Raw genomic sequence first — 22,022 nt, forward strand, 5'->3', positions numbered from 1 at the left:
TTATTTAAATACAACTAGAGTGCAAAACAACGCCTCAGTCATTGTTGGTCACGCAGCGATGAACCAAATATGACAAAGTTGGTTGAAAATGATGGACATTGTTGAAATCCAGGGATGCTTTGATCAGGTTTTTTGCTGCCGATTCCGATCACCCATGAGGGCCGATCGCTGCCGATCACCGATACCGATCACATGATTGGATGTTGATGTTTTGTTTTAGGTATAAATGCTACTATGTGGTCTGGCAAAATGGAACCATAAAATGACCTAATTTAGATAAAAACTTGCAAAATACTTGCTGCCACAGTACAGCAAGTATTCAGTCAGAATGACAACAGAAAACCTGCAATCAGTAAAACAATGTCTAACAATAAGGCTCTACAATTAAAAGCCAAATACATCTTCCAACACTGCCTATCGCAAATAATATCAAGTAAAAAAATTAAACATTCATTCAAAGTCAAATGCAGGTTGCATTAAAATAAACAATCCTAAGTTACTAAATCAAAATAGCCCGTGTGGCTAGCTGCTCAGTGCTGGTTCTGATTGGTTGTTTCTGGCCCGACAGTGTAATTCTGCAGAACAGAAACAGGAGGAAGAGAAGTTAGATTTTTTTTGTTTTCCCAGATTGTCTCTCATATTAAGACAGCAGAAGTTTTAATACGTATGTAAAAATGTCTTTTGTTTTTGTAATTGACGTGCTGCAGCTTTAAGGAGACGTTGGTTGTGAGAGGACACTGTCATAGTTTTTATCTTGTGTTATATTACCTATTCAAAATAAAGTACTGTAAGAAAAATACTATGCTGTTGATATTTAAATTTTTTCATTACTTTTTTTTTGGCATAGAGCATCATATTTTCAAATGTGAAATGTCTAAAATTTAAGGAGTAGGAATACTTCTAAATGCAAAAGAAAAAAAAGAGTTTTTGTAAACGTATGTACCACTGCTGCTGGTATCGTTTGGATTAAGTTTTAAAAGTGTATTCTAATACAGTAACATGTCAAGTCACATTGAAATGTTTGAGAAGAAAATTACCTTCATCTCGTCACATTTACTGGATGAATTGCAGCCGTATGACAGACATGAATTCAGTTGTTGAGACTCAGGACTGTACCTCTGGATAGATTCAAACAGGGAAATCATCCCTTTCTTTTCCTTTTTTTTACCTATTGTGATGGATATGTTTTGACTGGAGCAGCCTGATTGAATGGCTGTGGCCACATTAGCACAGTGTGACTCCTGCCTCTGTTCGGCTCTCCTACCGTACACTTTGTCCTTTTCAAATATATAAATAATAAAAGACTGTTGATTAATTTCCCCTCTAATGCATTGCAGCAATTGCTAATGTCAGGAAAGGAAGAAAGTTTAGCTACCCACCCCTCCATGCCTCCCCTGCACCCCCCTCGCCTGCATTCCTGCCACACGTGCTTCACGCTGCCTGATCTTCTCAGTATGCAGTTAATTCGCTTTTTAAAGTGCCCGTCTATTTCTTTTTTTTTTCTGAGCCCTCGACCCCTCCCCGCCTTCCCCCCAAGCTCCAGACACGGCTTAATGGTGACAGCCATTCAATCGGATAATTAACATCCGTTTAACGCTCATTAATGGGATGTATTTGTCTCGTTTGATTTGTAATTACCAGGCATTTTCCACAGGAAAACATTGTGGTAATAGTCCCTTTGTGATGGCTTCATTGATGGAATTGATTTGAGCGCAGCGGGGGAGGCGGGACTGAAGCAGGACTGGAGATGCTAATGCCCATTCTTTGTATTTGTGTCGAGATGCACAGAATGGAACCAAAACATCCATCCATCCATCCATCCATCCATCCATCCATCCATCCATCCATCCATCCATCCATCCATCCATCCATCCATCCATCCATCCATCCATCCATCCATCCATCCATCCATCCATCCATCCATCCATCCTCTGCACTCGCTTTAACTTGCAACCCACCTACTTGTCTATCTACCTACTTATCTACCTACCTACCCTATTGGGGATGTGTGATATGGCATAACATTTATATCTTGATATCTACTATAATGGTTGGTGGTAACAATATATCTCATGATATGTTTTTGGTAAAAAAAAAAAAACTGCAGAAGATGTAGGCACCTCTGAATCGAGGATCGACGTCGGAGGCCGTATCCAGCAGTTCATCCGTCTCTTGGTTGGAGTACTAATCATTAAAATTCTGCAGGATCCCTTTCCTCATTTCCTTTGTCAGGTATTTGTCATTTTCAGCGGTAGCAAGAACTGTGTTGTTGACGAGATGGAGCACAGGTTTCAGGTAGAACACACTAACATAATCTGGAGCTGGAGCATCTGTGAGCTCTAATGTCCTTCCTATTAGGACCTGTAGGTGTCTTGATATCTTGTCTGCTTATAGAACCTGACATATCGTTCAAGTAGCCTTTGAATCATTTGTTGGCGTGACTTGTTAGCATTTCTGTGATGAGCCGGTGAAAGGAAAGTTGGTGCTCTGCCGCCTGGATTCAAACACAGGAAGAGAGAAGACCTGTCTGACTTTCCTGGGTAACTCGTTCCATAACTTGGGGGCAGCAGCAGCAAATGCTCTTTCGCCTCTGAGCTTCAGCCTGATTTCAGGGACTGTCATCAGCAACCGATCAGCTGATGGGGATCAGGGTGGGCAATAAGGATCAGATAGAAATGATATGCACCATGATATGACCTATTCAAAGTCAAGAGAATTTGATGTTCTTGGTAAAGTATCAGTAGCTCATAAACTCTCAAAAGAACCACCCTTACAGAAAAAAAAGTTATTTTGTACAAAGGGGCTTTGCTGTATGCATTAGGATATTATGAAGTTTTCTTTGTGATGTTGTTTGACTCTGAGAGAGATTAGCTGAAACAACCAATCTGTTCTCCCTGAAGGAGCCTTACCCACTTCAGTCCATTTACTCTTCAAGGTCATCCATCTCGCCGCGCTGCGTGTCGCCCAGCGTAAATCGAGCTTACCTTAAACTGGAAGTTGATGCCTTCATTTAGCGTTTCCTTGTTACCATCCCGGTTATCACTGTAACAGGAGGGACAGCAGGCATGCTGAGTGTCCCATTTCCACAGCCGATGTCCCAGACATGTTCATCCATCATGCTTACTGCCTCAGTGGCTTGTTTGTGGCTTCATATTTTCCCCAGGGAACCAGCAGAGGAGCCCTTTTCAAACTTTGTCTGTAGATTGCAGTTTAAATCCACTCATTTTACCAGGATGATGCTGCTGCAAGTCAAGCACATAAAGATTTAACTTCTTTTTTAGGAGTTTGCAAAACAATTTTTTTTCTCCTTTTTTGATGAACTGAGGTTAGAGATCAGTAAAAGTTGACATTTATCTCCTTTTTCCTCACTGATTTGATTGGCTTACATTTTCCAAAACCAGGACAACAATCTCAGCGTCTTCACTTAAATGCACAACTTAACGGTTTGATCACTGGAGATGCACAAAGTTCAGATAATCAAAAATCTAAGCAATAAACTCGCACAAACACGCCATCAATACACCTTGTCTCTGGCATCTGGTCATTTAGAAGGGCCCTGTTTCATATTTTTTTGTTTTATATATATTTTAAGAGGAAAATAAATCTGGGTTAGTGTTTGAAATAAAGGTTTTGTATTTAGGGCTAGATTCAGGGTTCACCAGTAGCAAACCTTTTGTCAGTGAGTGTTGAATTTAGGTATGATTTTTTTTTTAAGATTTTTTTTTGGCTCCAGTGGCCTTTATTTGATAGTTAATTGACAGGAAAGGGGGTAATGAGAGAAGGGGGAAGACATGCAGCAAAGGTCGCCATGGCCGGGAATCAAACCTGCGACAGCTGCGTCGAGGACCAAGGCCTCCATATGTGGGTTGTGCTTAACCCCTGCACCACCACAGCACACCTGAATTTAGGTATGATTTAATTTTTCTCACATTTTTGAGCTCATCAGATAACTTTCATGGCAGGCAAAGATAATCTGGGTAAGTACAAAAATCTATTGTTACATATCAATTTCTAGGAGAATATCATTTCCAGCCGTGTGAGTTCAATACGATGATGTACCAAACAAACAGCTTTGTTTTCTACCAGAACACAGGCAGAAGCACCCAACAGAGCGCTCTGTTGGGTTAACTTTAAAAAGTGGCACCAAAAAAAAAAAACAGAGAGAACGACTATCAGTAAACTATCAGTAAACTCTACTCTTTGGAAACAGAGCTGCCAAAGAGCAACTCTGTTGCTTAACACTTTAAGCAAGGTGGACTGGGTTAGTAGTCTGAGGTGATCGCCCGTCTTTAGGTGCAAAAGGGGTAATAAAAAAAAACAAAAAACAGATCAGATTTTTCTTTAGGCCTGTGATGGAGAGACGATCAGGCCTTTTGCCCAAAGCCTGCTGGAGATAGACACCAGCTGCCCCCATGACTCTGGGGCAAGCAGGTTTAAAAAAATGGATGGATGATTGATAGTGAACCAGCTGTTGAGAAATTCTTGCTTAAGAAAGGTGGACCACACTAGAACTTTAGGTCAAAACATGCATTTTTAAACAACAATAAGGTACAGAGATCACTCTGCATCAAACTTATTGACTCACCTGAAACCCTGTAAGGCTGAATACAAACTTTTTCTCTTTCTTTCTTTCTTTCTTTCTTTCTTTCTTTCTTTCTTTCTTTCTTTCTTTCTTTCTTTCTTTCTTTCTTTCTTTCTTTCTTTCTGTATAAACAAAACAACACAACATAATTTATAGCTTTAGCTAATTTGCTACGCACATCCCCACATGGGCCTTTAACAACATAAAGCCGTTTGAAAGACAACAAAACAAGATGGCGTGATAAAATGTCATACACATCAATCCTAAAACTAAGTTAAAACAGATCACAATCAAAAAAGAGCCATCATGGACAGGCTGTTAACCAGGCAGGAGACACTCAGTCCATGTCCAAATGTCTACCTTTAGCATCCAGTCGGCCCAAACTGTACACTGTAAAAAATTGAAATGGGAGGAACCCTTGTTGATGTGAGGTGAATTTCTCAACAGCTGGTTCACTATCAATCATCCATCCATTTTTTTAAACCTGCTTGCCCCAGAGTCATGGGGGCAGCTGGTGTCTATCTCCAGCAGGCTTTGGGCAAAAGGCCTGATCGTCTCTCCATCACAGGCCTAAAGAAAAATCTGATCTGTTTTTGTTTTTTTTTATTACCCCTTTTGCACCTAAAGACGGGCGATCACCTCAGACTACTAACCCAGTCTCCTCACGTGTGGAACGAAGGTGTGCTCTCTCCAGCTCCCACTTTATTCCGATGTATTTATTTACCCACTTATACGCAGAATAAATCAAGGTCAGCACACAATGCCGCCGCACGGCTATTAGGGTTCATTGTAATGCAGATTCTCTGGTAGCGAGTGCACTACACTGACAGCTACAGACGTGCAAACAGCCAACATGAGCACACTCACACACATTCACACACAAAAGCACATGTTCTGTAAACAGTTTAGCTAACAGCAGTGGAACCCACTCAGAAGGTCTTTCTTTTCCCTCCACCATCTGCCTGTTCATATTTCAAGATCCACATCGTACCGCATTTACTTATCAAGCACTTCAAACATGCACAGGACCGAAGAGTTGTACATTGAAGTATTTACCTCCAGGCAAACGCGGTCAAAGGCTCTGGGATGCCTTTGACAGATGTTTGAGGGTTACAGCTTGTTTTCTGTCGTCCCATGGAGGGATCTTGCATTTTTCCATGCTGTCCAAATTGAAATACTTTTGAGAATCTAATATTTAATTTATCTGGCACCAGAATTCTGCGACCTGATTGTTAAAAGGGATGCATAAAATGAGCTGCATCAACGTACATTTAAGTTTTAAATTGTTCATTTTTATTGTTTTAAGTCTCAAAACCTTTTCCAAGTTCTGTTTATTTACTCAGTAACATTTAATCAAGACTGCTCTGCCTGTGTGATTCTGAAAAGAGAAAAAAAAAAGATTCACCTGGATGTGAAAACACAGTAAGTCGTTTAAACATGCAAACATTGGTAACTGGTCAGTTTTATCACCTTATTCTTTTTCAAAAGGTATACAGATTTTTTTTTTATTATTGTGCAAAATTTGGAACAGTAAAGAGGACGAGCAGAACATTTTGCATTCACAGAAAACCCAAAGGTTATGTCTGTTTCCTGGCCTTCTTCTGCCAGCTACAGCCACTTGCTTACCATAGAAGAGTTTGTTTTTTTTCTTTTTTAAATACTAGAATAAAGTGGTAATTTTATAAGAACTCTACACCAAACTGCGCTAAAATTAGAAATAAATGTGCCTTGAAGCTTTGTTAAATTATATTTTATTATTTAGCACTCCATGTTCCGGCCGGGTTATTACTTGCGCTGCGCAGTGCTCTCACTTCCGCCTGAGTTGTTGATGAAAGTTAAGTGTTGGCAGCATAACGTGGTTTTCAAGTTCGGCCGTGGGGATTTTATTGATTGATGACAATGGACCTTAGCAAGWTCCGCCCAGAAACGCCCCTCGAAAGTCCCACGTGACTTCATGTCTCACATTAACAGCTTAGCTCCAATGTCTAAACATGGCATTTTTCATTCTCTGCAGAGTATTTCTGAGTCGATTAGTTTAGCATTTCTGCCRGATTTTCACAAAATATCAGCCACGACAATGGACAAGGGAACCAACAAGTTCATGTCATCTTTTTTGGATGACATCAAGATGTTTTAGCCACGCAATGCCTCTAACATTGTGCGCGTCACAGCTAAATGCTACCGGTCGATGAGAAAAACAGCAGATTTTCACACCCTCAGCATAAATATAGCCGTGGACAAGATCACTTACGCCTATTGTTCTTGCAAGGCTGGGTAAGTCATGGTTTTGAGGGTTCGAATGTGCCTAGGACTTATACACGGTACTCGGTGCTAGCGTGGCTAACACGATTACAGTTTAGTAAAAGCTAGCGTGGCTAACACAATTACAGTTTTGTAAAAAGCCTTTTCAGGTGAAGTAAAATCTTTAATGTATGTCAGATACGGTACACATTGCATATTGATCTGTTCAGCTAACATAAGGCTGTAACAGACAGGCTTCAAGGTGTAGAAGTTGTATTGGTACTGCCATTATGCTGTACTTGGCAAAAAGGTTTTCATAATGGATGTGTTTATTATTGACTTTGTGTTTAGTGAATGAAAAAAATAAAGAAAGGAAAGCAATAATACTTACACCAGCAGACACTCCTTTGTTCTTATTGATCCTACGACGGTTGAGCTGCAAATGCGGTCGTGCACAAGCTTTGATCCAAGCAAGACAAAATTCAGATTTTGGATATCTGAATTTTAGTTCCACAAACACGATCAGGATACCTGACATCGCCTGTGCAGATACCCCACTGACGGAGAACCAATTTTTTTTCGAGTCCTGACGCAAAAACTTCATGTTGGTCTGGTAGTCCACAATGTATATTAGCATGAGTTTGTGAGACGGTAAGGCACGTGATAGCTGCGCTGTGACGTAAAATGGGCATTAGCCAATGAAATGCGGTCCCTGTGGTAAGGTCCATGCCTGGGTCTCTGTCGTTTTTCGGGGGACCAATAAACATCCTTAAAATGAATGGCGCGATGCCTGGAGTACGGCAGCTTTTTCCATCCCGGAGCTGCTGGTTCAGAGCGAATGGCGGGAAGAGCGCTGCAGGTGTATTTATACAGGTGAGCGGATAGACTGAACACAGCAGGCGGCTGCGCATTAGATGATTAACGCAAGTGTAGCTTTACGGACGAACCGGACCGGAAATTTTTCTTCATATCATCCCGGTCTCAACAAATGGGTGGTGGAGCTTATCGTCGCAGCACATGGCTGGTAGATGTCTCTGTGTGTGAAGAAGGTGTCAAATCCGTCGTTAACATGAACACAACAGCTATAAATGTCTGGACAAGGTGAGAGTTCATCTATTAAATTGAGTGAAGATGAATACATAAATGAAAAGCTGGAGACATTTTTAATACGAGTATTTGTGAGCCTGCCTCTTTATTGAATTGAATATAATTTCAGATTTTTGTATAACTTTTCTTCAGGTTAACTTAGAAAGTGAGCTATTATTACAGGTTAATTTTCTAAATTACAGAACAGTTATTGTTAGGGAAGCTCAACTGCGAAAAATTGAACTGATGTTGATATGCGATAGAAATATTGCTGTTACATAAGATTTACCAATGTTTTACTTGATCTTTTCTTTATCCGATTACTCGATTAATTGTAAGAATAATCAATAGAATACTCGATTAACTAAAATATTTGTTTACAACAACCCTAGATGAATGTTTTAACAAATCAGAGTCAAGTTCTTGTCAACCACTGTACTTTAAGACGTTTCTTTAAACTACTGATTCTGTTTCAAAGAAAACATGGAGCTGGTCACATCAGATCTTATAACTCTATCAAAGATCAAAGCTTTTTTCCCCACATTAAAACGACTTTTCTCATAATTCTGACTTTCTTCTGGCAGTATTGCATCTTTATTCTGTTGTCAATCAATGCCATGCACTCGCTGCTAAATGTGCTAATACCAGAAAAACAACTCACTGTTTATACGCCACCATCAGTGGCCATGCTAACTAGCCTTAGCATTCATGACAGGTTGTGCTAGCTGCAGCGTAGCAGAGGGCAACGTGGGGTTACATACTGCAGCTTTAATGGAATGAACCGTGCACTCTGAGACGTTGCAAGGTTGAGATTTTGCAAAACAACCTTCAACTCCCAATTTGTCCTCCTGTAATATCAACCGAAGAGAACATCAGAAGTGAAAAGTTCAAGTAGCTGGTCTTCGTACTTCTTCTTTGAGTGTTTACCTGAGCCTCGCATTGCAGGTGCTTACCCTGGCAGCATGAAACACAAACCGTGTGTTTATGTTTGTGTTCAGTTTGCATTAGCAACAGCTTTGTGTGTGCGTGTGTGTGTGTGTGTGTGCGTGCGTGCGTGTGTGTGTGTGTGTGTGAAGAGCCCCCAGTGAAGCTGTCAGAGACTTCAGAGTACTTGCTGTCTCTCTCGTTGATGAACGAGCTGCTCTGAGGTCTGACGTGACCGGCTTCTCAACTCGGGGTGCTCAACAAAACCTTCAAGAGATGGAGGGATTAATGGGATAAAAACAAGAATGAGACAAACAGTCTGGGATGGATTTTGCTTGAAGGGATTGTTTCTTGCTTTGGTTGGACTTTGAGAGTGTCTTCAGTCAGGTTTACACACTGAGCTGAAGATGCTACGCAACCGTACCGGCTTTTAGATTGCTTAGGAGAAAGATGTTTTTGGGTTTTTTTTTTCCTGTATTCCAGTTAGAACTTTAGTTAGGATGAATGAAATGTCGCTCTGTTGCTTAAAGTGACATTCTGGAACAAGAATATCAGCCGGCAGCACATTTCCTTCCCGCTCTGCAGAATGTCTCCTCACTATTAAGGTTGCCATTTTAATGACTTGAGAGTTACTCACAACATTCTGCTGCTTTGCAAAGGAAAAATGTCTTCCTTTCTTTTATCTGGATCCCCATTAGTTGCAGTTTCCTGCATCTGCTCTTCCTGGGATCAACACATTCAACATAAACTAAAAAGCCTAACATACATAGATCAAAAATAAAAATGACTACAAAAATAAACAGATAAGACATACAGAACAGCAGCCTTGGATCAAAACAAGTTGAGTTATTATATTGTGAAAATCATTCTGCAAAAGGATATTCACTTCGATATTGAAATGAATAGGAAAAAAACATATTGAATCAATATAACACAATATAAGATTAAGAAAAATCATTCACTTTGGTTGTTTTTGTTGTTCATAATTTATTCTTCTGATGGATCTCCCAGATATTTTTTTTGTAAGGAAAAATTTCACATCACACGAGGAGTACATTTTCAGAACTTATCTTCTGACAGTGACTCAGTCAAAATATAAAATATAACTAGAACTGAAGCAAGTGTGACCATCTATTAGGATTATTTTAGCAGAAATTCTAAATTAATATGAAAAATACTAGCATTCCAAGAGAAATACTTCAGTAGAAAACTAGTGCAGACATATCTCATCTACCACCAAACGCCTTATTGTCTCCAAGCATACAACGCAAAATGTAAGAATAAGTCACAAGTACGTACCGTTTTTTTGTTGTTGTAATTTGTCAAAAAATGCGACAAGAAGAGGAAAAAGAGCATTCATTTTGCATTTATTTATAAATGGTCAAATATGAGGCTGACCTGACCTTGGCATATTCTTCTTGTAAATGTAAATTAATGTTTACACTTTCAAACAGCCTATAAATTGTCTTAACAAACTTTCAGGTTTTTAATGAGCATTTTTATTCCAGAACCGCGCTGGCTCAGGTCTGCCCTCTTTAGGCAACCAGGAGCACTGCAGGCCTCATGTGCTTCTTTGATTGTAGTTTTGAGACAGACGTATAATTCAAACGGGTAAAATTGAACACTTGTTGTTTGAAAAGTAATGATATTTAAATGTGTTCAACACCGATGTGACCCAAAATTTGATGTAGAACATGATGGAGCTCACTGAAGTATGGCTCCATATATCTCTCATCAGTTTAACAGGAAATATATAACTTGAGTAAAAATGACTGTGATCACACAAGTATTACTGAAACACAATTGGCTCTTATTTGCTTCCTCCATTCGTCTGTGTTCTCCAGTCACTCCTAATTGGAGCCTGTTTCTATAGCTGAAAGGACAGGCAGAAATGGGCATTACTGTGACACATGAATGGTGAAAACTAAGTAATGAAAATTGAATAATGAGCAGCATGTGCCTAAGTAACAAAAGCTTTTTCATATGCTATCGTTTGTATGATGCTGAGTGAAAAGTCTCTTTCTACTTGTAGAAAAGACTTTTGGTTTATTAGTTGCAGATATTTTGCTGCCATTTCTTTTGTTTGTGGCTTTGCAAAGTCCAATTATCTACTTACATGGTATGTGTACATCGACTTAAATGTCAGCCAGTTGCTTTATTTACCAGGGAATAATTATAAAATCTACAGTACCTCATTCAGACTCAGAGAAGTCCTGTGGATGGTGCTAATGCCAGTGACAGCTCTGCTGCTGACAGTGTACAATTAAAGCTCGCTCTTTGACTTTATTGCTCAAGCGGGACAGAATTGCATGCTTTCAAACATGGTATTCTATATGTGTTCAACATAACTCGCATGACATATTCATGGATATATTTTTTAAGTAGTGAAACACCACATGAATTGGGAATTGCTGATTCTGTACACCAATAGCTTCACAAGCTTAGTCAAATGTGTAAAAATAACTAATTTGTTCAGTCGGTGCAATTAGAATAGAATTTATTGAATAGACCTGCCCTTATGCATCAAGCCACTGATGTCTGACCTAGAATTGTTTTCAATATCGGCACCAATGTAGGTTGGTAGGAAGGTAGGTTGCATACATAGGTATGTATGTAGCCTTCCTGCACACATACCTACTTATGTAGATATGTATGTAGGTAGGAAGGTAAATGGGAAGGTAAAGAGGAAGGTAGGTTGGTTGTTTAATGCAGCCTACCTACCTAGGCTGAATTAGGTAGGTAGGCTGGTACCAGCCCTGGGTAGCCTACCTACCAACCAACCCAGGGCTTGTATTTAGACAAAGGCCTGTTGGTATTTAGACTAAAAGGGCTTGTATAAATACCTCAGACCATGATGTGTCTAATGGCATCTCACATGGGCCAAGATTCTGCATGTTTTAGTCGTTTCCTTGCCTCAAATTAATCCAATGATTGGCTCATTACGTCTTGACATGATGATGAGAGAATTCAGCTGTTTGAGTCATCAGCTGTATTGAAGCAGGAGCGCAAATAAAACAGCAGCCCTGGAGTGTTTTATAAGCCGGGCTGATTCTCCAGTGATATGAAGTAGGTCTTTGATATCTTATTTTAAATTCATTTTCACATGCCAGTCAAAACTGTCAGCAGTATAATTTGTGCTTATTCTTAGCACAAGCCGCTGTGATTTATTTATTTATTTTTTTTGCTGCTGGTTGTAGTTCTGCTCATGCTGACAGAAACGTTACGTTGCACTTTTAGCGGGTGAGATGTTTTAACACATAAATGTACATAAATTATAGGGGATTGCAAGAGTCTTCACACCACTGAACTTTTTAAATTTTTGGTCATCCAAATGACTTGGATGTACTTTATTGTGGTTTTCTGTATTAGAGAAACAGAAAGTAGTTCTTAAATGTCAAGTAGAAGGCTAATTTTATGTTCATTGCGCCAATTCACAACAACAACATGCTGAACAATCTAGTTATATAAAGTACTGCAGTTATAGTCCTAGGCTGCTTGGGGACATGCTGATCACTTTTCCTTACTCAGCTAAAACCTCACACAACGCAACAATTTTGCATTATCTGCTGTTTTACCTGTGGTCAACTTCACGTTCTCTCCCAGCTTCTCTTCCTAGAAGCTACATCCGGCCTGGTCGTCGGCTAAGCTACTGCTGCCAAAAACTTCATGTACTTGTCCTACAGACGATATACCTGTCTCTGTCTTTCTGTGTTTAATCCTGGCTCTGTTCCAGACTAAGAGCAATTAGCAGAGTTAGTGGTAGAAATAACTGTGTGGACTCTGTCATTCTATAGATTTTACTACTGGCACAGGGCTTTTTTATTAAGCTGCATTAATCTCCTAAATAGACTCTCAAGGCACTAATTCTGCCGTCAACTCAGATTTTTTTTTCTAACTTAGGATGTTCTCCTGGGCCAGTGCTTTTGAGTTATATGTTTGTTAATCCTTGTTTAGTCCACTTTAATTGAACTCTTAATTTGCTAGCCTCCGAAGTCCAGTTCATTTTGGGAGATGACGATGGGCGATTGAGAAGCTCGGTCATCCGGGAGGGACTCAGAGTAGAGCCGCTGCTCCTCCACGTCGAGAGGAGCCAGTTGAGGTGGCTCGGGCATCTGGTCAGGATGCCTCCTGGACGCCTCCCTGGTGAGGTGTTCCGCGCACCTCCCACCGGGAGGAGGCCTCGGGGAAGACCCAGGACACGCTGGAGGGACTATTTCTCTTGGCTGGCCTGGGAACACCTTGGGATTCCCCCGGAGGAGCTGGAAGAAGTGGCTGGGGAGAGGGAAGTCTGGACCTCCCTTCTGAAGCTGCTGCCCCCGCGACCCGACCCCGGATAAGCAGCAGAAAATGGGCGGATGGACGGGCGGGCGATTGAACTCTGGTGACGACCAAAAAAGTGAACTCTGGTTCACCTACAAACCTACGTCTCGGTGCGGTTGAAGTGAATGCAATTTAAATGCAGGTCTGACCACCGAGTGGACTGGCGAGCGCTGCAAAAGCTAACAAACTAAAGCAAAGAGCATTCTGGGTAAATACAACCAAAACAAACACACTAGACACTATCAGAAGAAATGGCTCATGGTGTTTTTCCAAAGACAAAAGAGAAACCCTACAGTTACTATAATCTGACACCACTCCATTTCTGTTCACATTTTATGAAGAAGAAAGTTATGTTATCTTCTTCAGAGGTTTTCATGTCGTTTCCTTCAGTGGTTTGTGGTGCAGCGCCTCCACAGGCGAGGAGGGGAACAGGTTTTTTTTAAAGGGTTTGCTTCGTTTGACACCGTGCAGTATGAAAGAGAAGCACTCCAACTGAAACCAATTGAAAATGACTGAAAGTGTAGCAAATGTTGAGGCTTTGTCCCTGATTAAACCGAGTTTACCGGACAGATGTGAAAACAGCCTTAAAGCTCCAGTTGGCTGTAGCAGATTACAGCTCACAACGACCAAAGTTTTGTTGAGCGTTTCTCACTGTGATGGGGGGAGTTTTTCTTCCCACTGTTGCTACATCCTGGCTTAGCATGAAGGATTTCTGCATGAAGTCACGGTTGCTTTAAACTCATTCAAGTCAAGGGACTCAATGCAAACATCTGGGTTTCCTCACGCAGAAAATTATTTAAATATTAAGTTGAACTCCCCACAAAGATCCCATCAAAATGTATGCGATTGATGCTGAATCTGTATTTCTTACCAAATGATTAAATATATTTTTATGTGCAAACTAGATTCACTTGTTGTTGTTTTTTTGCTGTAAATTGGTGCTGCATTAATAAACTGAACTGAATGAGCTTAAATCTTGGTCATCCGATTTTGTAGTTCCTTTAAACCCGAACGGCTAAGGCTGCCATCTATAAACTTCACAAGACAACAAGGAGGCCGGCACCCTGTCTGTAAGACAGCACATGTATTTAAGGGGGAGCATAAATTAGCTGCTGAGGGGGAGAGCAAGCTGATAAAGTTGTCTGCTGCTGCTGTTTTTCTGTGTAAGCAGCTCCACATCTGCCCCATTTACCATTGCAAAAGCCTATTAGCTGCCTGGAAAGAGAATATATTTATCAGCAAGCCCTCCATTATTAATAAGTGCAGAGTTAAAAGTGAATATGTATCAGAAAAGCTGAATACCGTCGAAGCTTGGGCTGGATTCTGATGGTCTCACTGGGAGTATCAACAGTTCAGGATATTTTCAGCCCAAATCTGAGCAGAGGCAAGAAACGGCTTTCATCTCTGCTGTGAAGTTTCTGCCGTTACAAGCCGGTAATTATACATTACACTCAGTTGCTGGTGGCAGAGAGCCATATATCTTCAGATGGATGATTGGGAGTTAGGTTTAACAGTATTGTTTGATTTAATTGATGTGCTAATAAACACATTGGATTCGTGAGCATCTGGCTGTTTTCTCTGTCCCTGTGCAGCCTGTGAGGTGGGTTTCTATAAGCCGGTGGCCGGCGACGGCCCATGTGGGAAATGTCCCCAACACAGCCACTCGGAGACCAGAGCTGCCGTCTCCTGCCCCTGTGACTCCAACTACTACAGGGCGGCAGATGACCCGCCAGCAGCACCCTGCTCCCGTAAGGACACACACAAACACACACACTGTTCACCACAATGCCACTCTTCAACAGCGGCTCGTTTACACCGGTGACCGGATCAGAGTCTGTCACACCGCCACTTTTTGAAACCAGGTTTCAGAGTGAAACTTTTCTACAGAGGTGCAAAGAACTTCAAAAGTGTGAAAAGCGCAGGACGCACGGCTTCCTGTGTGTGTGTTCTAAGCACACACAGGAAGAAAAGAAAAACGATGGCGGCAGGCATTCTGCTGGGTTACTTAACCTGTTGAGTTTAACACAACTTCCAGTAGGGAATATATATTACAGTAGCACTTCATTCATGGGAGGCAGGTTACTGTTTGCAGTGAGGTGGAAACTGAGGGTTAAAAGCACATGCACATTCTGTGACATGCTAAAATCACAGCACCACCTAATGGCCTGGCATGACAACTACAGCTGACTCAAGGTGTCGTGGCGGCGCCTCTAAACTATATATTCAAATATATATATGTATATTTAAATGTTGATCCTATAATCAACATTTGAATGTTTCCCGTCAGCGGTCTCCTGTAGATGCAGCCGGACTGGGTGAAACACATGCGTACTATCAAAACACATGTACAATGTGTAAAAGTGCTTAATCTACAGAGCTGTGAAAAAAGTATCAAACCCTTACAGATTGATTTTGTTTTTGCTTTTTGTTGCACAGATTTGACAATTTGTAAATCTGATTTTTGATTGAAGATAAGCTGAGTAAATGCAAAAAATATATATTTTCAAATGATGAAACCATCCAAATCAATCTGAAAATATAATCACACGCCCTTTTATTAGCTCTTGAAATAATTGGAATTAAGGACATTTACACCAATCAAGCAATGGTCTGATTATGCAATCAATCAAACTTTATTTATAGAGCATTAATCAAGTGCAACACAAGTGACTTTACAGAGGTCAAATACACAAAGATGGATTTTTAACCACACACAATAAAATGATTAAAATGTTCAAGTCAAGAAAGAAGTAAAACAAGCAGATTAAATAATAATTCTGAAAAGATTCTTCCACAGGAAAAAGACTGATTGAGAAATGGTTACTACTAAGGGTGTCAAAACTGTCCTAATTATATTTTCATTTTCTCAGGTTTGTCTGATCATTAAATTAATATGGATTGAAGGATCCAACAAAACAACAACAAAAGCAAAAGAAATCTATAGAGGGGCAAATACTTTTCACTAGGGCTCAAATCAATAACAAATATTGCGATAGACATGTGATCAACATCAATGAAAGAATTTTCGTTTACTTCACTGAACGCCAACATAGAACTGCACAGCATTCTGGGGGATGTAGGCAGAGGGAAAGCTTTAGCTCAGTGTTTCTCAACCTTTTTTGGGCCAGCGCCCCCCTAGCCTGTATCCAGGTCCCCACCACCCCCCACCAAAGAATTTGTAGGCTACTTTGCACTGACTATTATTTTATCATTAATATTACTATCACTATTGTAGATTTTTTTTATGCTGATTTCTGTATTTATCATCAAAAATACTTTCCCAGAGAACAAAAAAGCCATGTGAATAGAAATTATTTTCACAGGTGTCTAGAAAAAATTTAATGGACATTCAACTTAAAATTTGTAGGCCTAACAGCAGGCAGTCAGAGTGGAAAAAAATACTCTTGTTCTTTGTCATTTTCTAGTTGTTAAATATTCCACAAAATGACCAGATAAAAGATGTAAAACATGCCAGTTTAAACTTTGAACTATTTGCTCTGCAACATTAAAACATGGATAGAACTGTAACTACATTAATCATAACTCTTCTTCTCTTCAGTGTTTCTGTCAGTTTCTGGTGGTGCAGCTCTGTGCTGCCTTCAGGAGAATGGGACATCAGAGTATCATCCATAAAATTTTACCGTCATGGCATTTATTGTTCACACCAGAGCTTTCAGTGGAAAAACAAAAGTTCCAGATCTTTTTAATGCCATACAAATATCAGACAGAAACATGGATTATATTTTTATATAGACCTGTCTATTGATTATAGATTAATAGTTTTACTGGACAGAAATTACAAAGAACAAATCTGGTTCTTAAATCCTAATGAGCCAAATTGAAAGTGTCATGGAGTCATCAGCCTCATGACATTAACACTGACATGAAAAATAATATTGAAGAAATAAATATATCAAATCTAATTAAAAACATAAATAAGTGATGAGTTCTTATTTATGTTCTGTAAGATATATTTATTCTCAGTATTAGATATGGTCTCAACAAACCCATGGCACTTAAACAATATTATTTCACCTTTTATCTGGAAATAGCGTCTGTTTATTCTTGCCATACAGTCCTCTGTATTAATTATTGCTCGAAAGATCTTGCCATACCAGTTTATTCCTCTGTATTTACTTTAGTTTCTTAGTTTATTCTTGCATTTTGTTCTTCATTCATTTCCATTTAGTTTCCTTTGATTAGTTTTACCCTCTCTTGGTTTATTGCTATGTCCACTTTAGTTTATTTCCTGTTGCTAGATTTATTTTATCGTTTATTGATGCTCACCATCAGTAATCTTCACTCATCACCTGCTGCGCCACCTAATCATCATGTGTTTCACATCATGTGTTGATTTTTCACTTGGTAATAATTCACCAAGTGAATTCCATAATTCACATCTAGTTCGTCGCTCCGTTTTATGTCCCGCTTCTCCTGTTTCAGAGTTTTGCTCAATGTGCGCCTCGTTTTTTTTTTTTTACCCCCTAAGGTGCAGGGCAGTCGGGAAAAGTATCGATGGGGAAAAGGCAGACTAACATAAACCTTTTAAAACAACGGAAACCATTTTGGTATTTTGATTATTGCAATTTAAAAGTGCTGTGGTACCGTTGTTCTATCACACCTGTTTCATACCAGACCACTTACAGCACCGGTGTTAACGCTATAAAATGAACGCTCTTTATTGTGGTATCACCCATGGAGGGATTTCTTTATTTAAATTAGTTTATTTTTCAGAGGGATACAACGTGAGGGTATCGTGATTTTAGTAATTACATGTTTATTAGAGCGATTTTCTGTTGTTCTTCCATCTAAGCGGGCAGCTTTCAAACGGAAATAAAACGCTTTTTAATAAGTTGCTGCTTTCAGATGATCACAGAACTGGCAAAACATATAAAAATACCAGACAAAGTGAATCACAGCACCGTCATCAGCCGGTGTAACGCTGAACTGATGGGGAGAAGCTAGTAGCAGGAGCGGAGCTGCCGCAAAAGCTAACAAACCCTGAATAGAAGAAGAGCTGCCATCGATACCGTTGCAGCCAAGCATGATTTAATGTTACACAATACAGTTTTACCAAGTTGCTCAAAGTCTAAACTGGTATTGTTGTGCATTTAAGGTGTAAAGTTTACCTTCGACCAAACGCCCCCCAAAGGCATCCCAGCGCCCCCCTTTTGTAAAATTGTCCGCCAGCACCCCCTGCCGTCCTCTGAACGCCCCCTGGGGGGCGGTACCGCCCACGTTGAGAACCGCTAATTTAGCTGCTTAAACTCACAGTCAGCTAAGCAAGGTTGGTGGCATCAACAAATTCACTCACTCTTTGGTTACCTAGTAACAACCTGGTGAGTAACTTGCTGGAGCAGCAGTTTCATGTTTCCCCACCATGTTTCATAACTGCCTAAAAATAAAAAAAAACAGCAACAAAAGGAGAAAATTAGTTTTACATCTTGAGAGAGGAGACTGTGGATAAAACAGAAAGTCAGTTTGGCATTGTTTCAGATGTATCAAAAATTAAAAAAGACTAATCACACTTCACTCTCCCTCAGGTCACCAGGAGGAAACCTCAGACTGAACCTTCAGTAAATCTCTCTTCCTGTCTCCAGGCCCTCCATCCGCTCCAGTGAACGTCATCTCCTCAGTCAACGGGACGTCTGTGGCTTTAGAGTGGGATCGGCCGCTGGACACCGGTGGACGCAGCGACCTGCAGTACAGCATACTGTGCCAGAGGTGCTCTGGGGACGGGCCCTGTGAGGACTGCACAGCTTCCCCTGGAGGCAGCAGTGGGGGGAAGGTGGGCGGCGGGGCCAGCATCGGGCTGGGGGGAGGAGGCATCGTGGAGCGCTCCGGCAGCGCCGCGGTCCGATTCATCCCTCGCCAGAGCGGTCTGACGGAGTCCCGGGTGACGGTGCTCAACCTGGTGGCCCACACCAACTACTCCTTCCGGATCCTGGCCACGAATGCTGTGACACACCTGAGCAACGAGGCTTCACCGTATGCCGTGGTGAACATCACAACAAACCAGGCAGGTAGGGTTCACGACGCAAACATATGGACTCACAAAACACTTTGGAGTTAACCTCAAGTATTGAGCAGAGGTGGGCAGAGTACCAACGATTGGACTCAGTTAAGAGAAGCACAACTTGAACATATTTTTACTCAAGTAAAAGTAAAAAGTAGCTGTCCGAGAAATTACATTAGTAAAAAAAATGTATTTGGTAAACAGTCTACAGACTGTAGACTTAGACAGTAATGATCAGTTACTGATAATTTGATCAGTTATTGATAACTGATAATTATTGATAATTATCATTGATAATTATCAGTTATAATTTGATCAATAACTGATCAAATTATCTGTTACTGATAATTTGATCAGTAACTGATCAAATTATGAATCATTTAATATTTAAAAATACATCATCACATGGACCAAAATGTAAAGTAAAGTGGAAATTTTTGCTATTTTAGGGAACAAAATGACAATAACTCATATACGTAACAAAAAAATAAAATCAGGCAGAAGAACATTTTTCCATATCAGTTTTTTTTTTTTTTTTTTCAATTAAAAAACTTATAAAACTTGAACAAAACCTGCATGTGTGTGTCTGAGTGTGGTGATTTTTTTGGTTAAAACATTGTTTTTTATTAAGTGAAGTTTCTCACTGTGTGTAGAGTATCCAGACATTACTCAAGTAAGAGTAGCAATACTTCCTAATAAAATGACTCAAATAAGGGTAAAGTTTGGCTTATGTACTTTTTTAATATGTAAGATTAATAATTTATTATAAATGAAATTGTTAGTGAATCGGAGTGCCATCCATTATCTCTGGAATCATAAGACAAACTTAAACTTTAAGCTAGACTTGTGTTAACCTTAAGTTAACCTTACGCTAGCCATACCTTAAGCTAACCTGAAGCTAACTTTAAGCTGAACAAAAAGTTGTTGCTTTTTCCCTATTCAACAACAGAGCGAATGAGAGAGAAAGAAGGGCCAGGTTGCAGATATGACCGCCCAGCTAACTTTTAGCATGTCCTGTATTCTCTGCTTCTCCTTAACCAGAGCAGTTTTATAAATAATGTTTTGTTCCTGCATAATCCTACACAGCAGAGGAATGCTTTTGTGTTTCAAAAATGTGAAATGTGACATTTTTAGTTTCCTCCCAGCAATTATTAGAATGCAAATAATCACACTGAGACTTTGTTTACATTTTCAATCTGTGTGTTTACAATCGCTCAGTTAAAATGATTTACATTCAAACTAATGAGAATGTAAACCATTTATCTTTATCTGTTGAAGAAAACCACGACCCAGTCAAAACCTTTAGGGGTTCAAAAACATCTACATGAATAATTAATGTCCATTCTGCAGCTCTTCTGGAAGTGAGACAATATTCTGCTGCTTGATGAGGGTTTCAGATTCAGACAGGCATCTAACAAACATTACGTTTTGTGCTGGTTTGAGCTGGCTGTCACTGAGATAAGTTCTGCCCAACGGGGCATTAACGTGATCCCAGAAGGAGCTGTGTGTTGTATCGCGGTAAACACTGTTTCTCGGTCTTTTCGTGTGTCCTGATCTGTCCTGTTTGCTCTGCAGCCCCCTCGGAAGTGTTATCCATCCGTCAGGAGAACGCCAGTCAGAACAGCGTGACTCTGATGTGGCATGAACCCGACCAGCCCAACGGAGTCATCCTAGAGTACGACCTCAAATACTATGAGAAGGTATTGAGCTAAAAGTCGAGGGTTAGTCGCACACTGCAACAACGAAAAAAAATACTGATTTGAAAAACTGCTTGTACACCTTTTTGTCATGTTATAAACTCCACTTATGATTGAAAGACCAACTCAAAGTGGTGCATAATAATTTGGAGGAAATTGTGTTTTTTAACAAAGAAGTCCTGATTGCAGTTTGACAGAAGCCATTCAAAGGACAGACAGAGTAAACATTTGGTAATAGTTACCCTGGTCAGATCACGTGACCAAACAAACCCAGAAACAACATGAGAAACGTCATGTGTATCTCTGAACATCAGCCAGAACACAGCTGATCCTCTTGGAGAAACATGGTGGTGGGATTCTGTGAGAATCTGTGAGATTCTGGAAAGTGGGATGGAGCTCAACACACAGGAATCCTGGAAGATAAACCTTCAGGACAGCCGGTAGAGACAGAGTGGTGACTGACAGCACTGAGACCTTCCTCCTTGCTCTCATTGGTTGTTTCTAGTTAGCACTGGGAGCTCAGGGAGAAGACCCAGCTCAGTTTTTTAATAGATTATGTCTCAGACCATACAATCATGACATATTGACTGTTTCAATAAATATGTTAAAAAAAAAGTTTTTATAAAAGCTACATACTGCAGCTTGAAACCTGTAAGCTCATTGTGCTGAAAGGCCCAGGGACAGATCTGATTGGAGATCCAAGCTGCGGCAGTCGGATAGGGAGCGGATGAGCTCGTCCAGGAGAAGGATCCTGGTGGCAGATCGGCTAATTGAAAGGAAATGGGGGTCGAAAGGCAGAGGTAGAGGGAGGACGAGGCAGTGTGGATTTCAACTTAGCAGAAGTGACAGTGACAGCGAGCGGCTGTTGAGCACATAAACCTCACAATCAGCTAATTGCTGCGAGCGTGTGTGTGTCCGGGTGTTTGTGTGTGCGGCGATAGGAATCATCTAATTGCAGAAGCAGCGGCCTGGGAGCCTGCTGTCTCATAGCCAAACAAGCAGGTTGGTGTGGGGAGGGCTGAAGGATTAGCTTGTCTCTTGCTCTGCGTCTTAATCTTCACCGGGAGGCTGACACTTTTGTATACATGTGTGTGTGTGTGTGTGTGTGTGTGTGTGTGCGTGTGTGTGTGTGTGTGTGTGTGTGTGTGTGTGTGTG

General features: G+C 40.5%; 1 protein-coding gene across 4 annotated transcripts in view; it reads left to right on the forward strand.

Moving 5' to 3' along the window:
- epha8 (eph receptor A8) overlaps nt 1–22,022 on the forward strand; it is a 130,161-nt gene that overhangs the window by 86,248 nt on the left and 21,891 nt on the right. For all 4 annotated transcript variants that reach the window (XM_008410260.2, XM_008410262.2, XM_008410261.2 and 1 more), the window contains exons 7-9: nt 14,746–14,901; nt 18,754–19,176; nt 20,745–20,869. In XM_008410260.2, coding sequence (XP_008408482.1) covers nt 14,746–14,901; nt 18,754–19,176; nt 20,745–20,869 — 704 coding nt within the window. The remainder of the gene's footprint in view (nt 1–14,745; nt 14,902–18,753; nt 19,177–20,744; nt 20,870–22,022) is intronic.

This window comes from Poecilia reticulata, linkage group LG5 (assembly GCF_000633615.1).
Source record: "Poecilia reticulata strain Guanapo linkage group LG5, Guppy_female_1.0+MT, whole genome shotgun sequence".
NCBI classification, from domain to species: domain Eukaryota; kingdom Metazoa; phylum Chordata; class Actinopteri; order Cyprinodontiformes; family Poeciliidae; genus Poecilia; species Poecilia reticulata.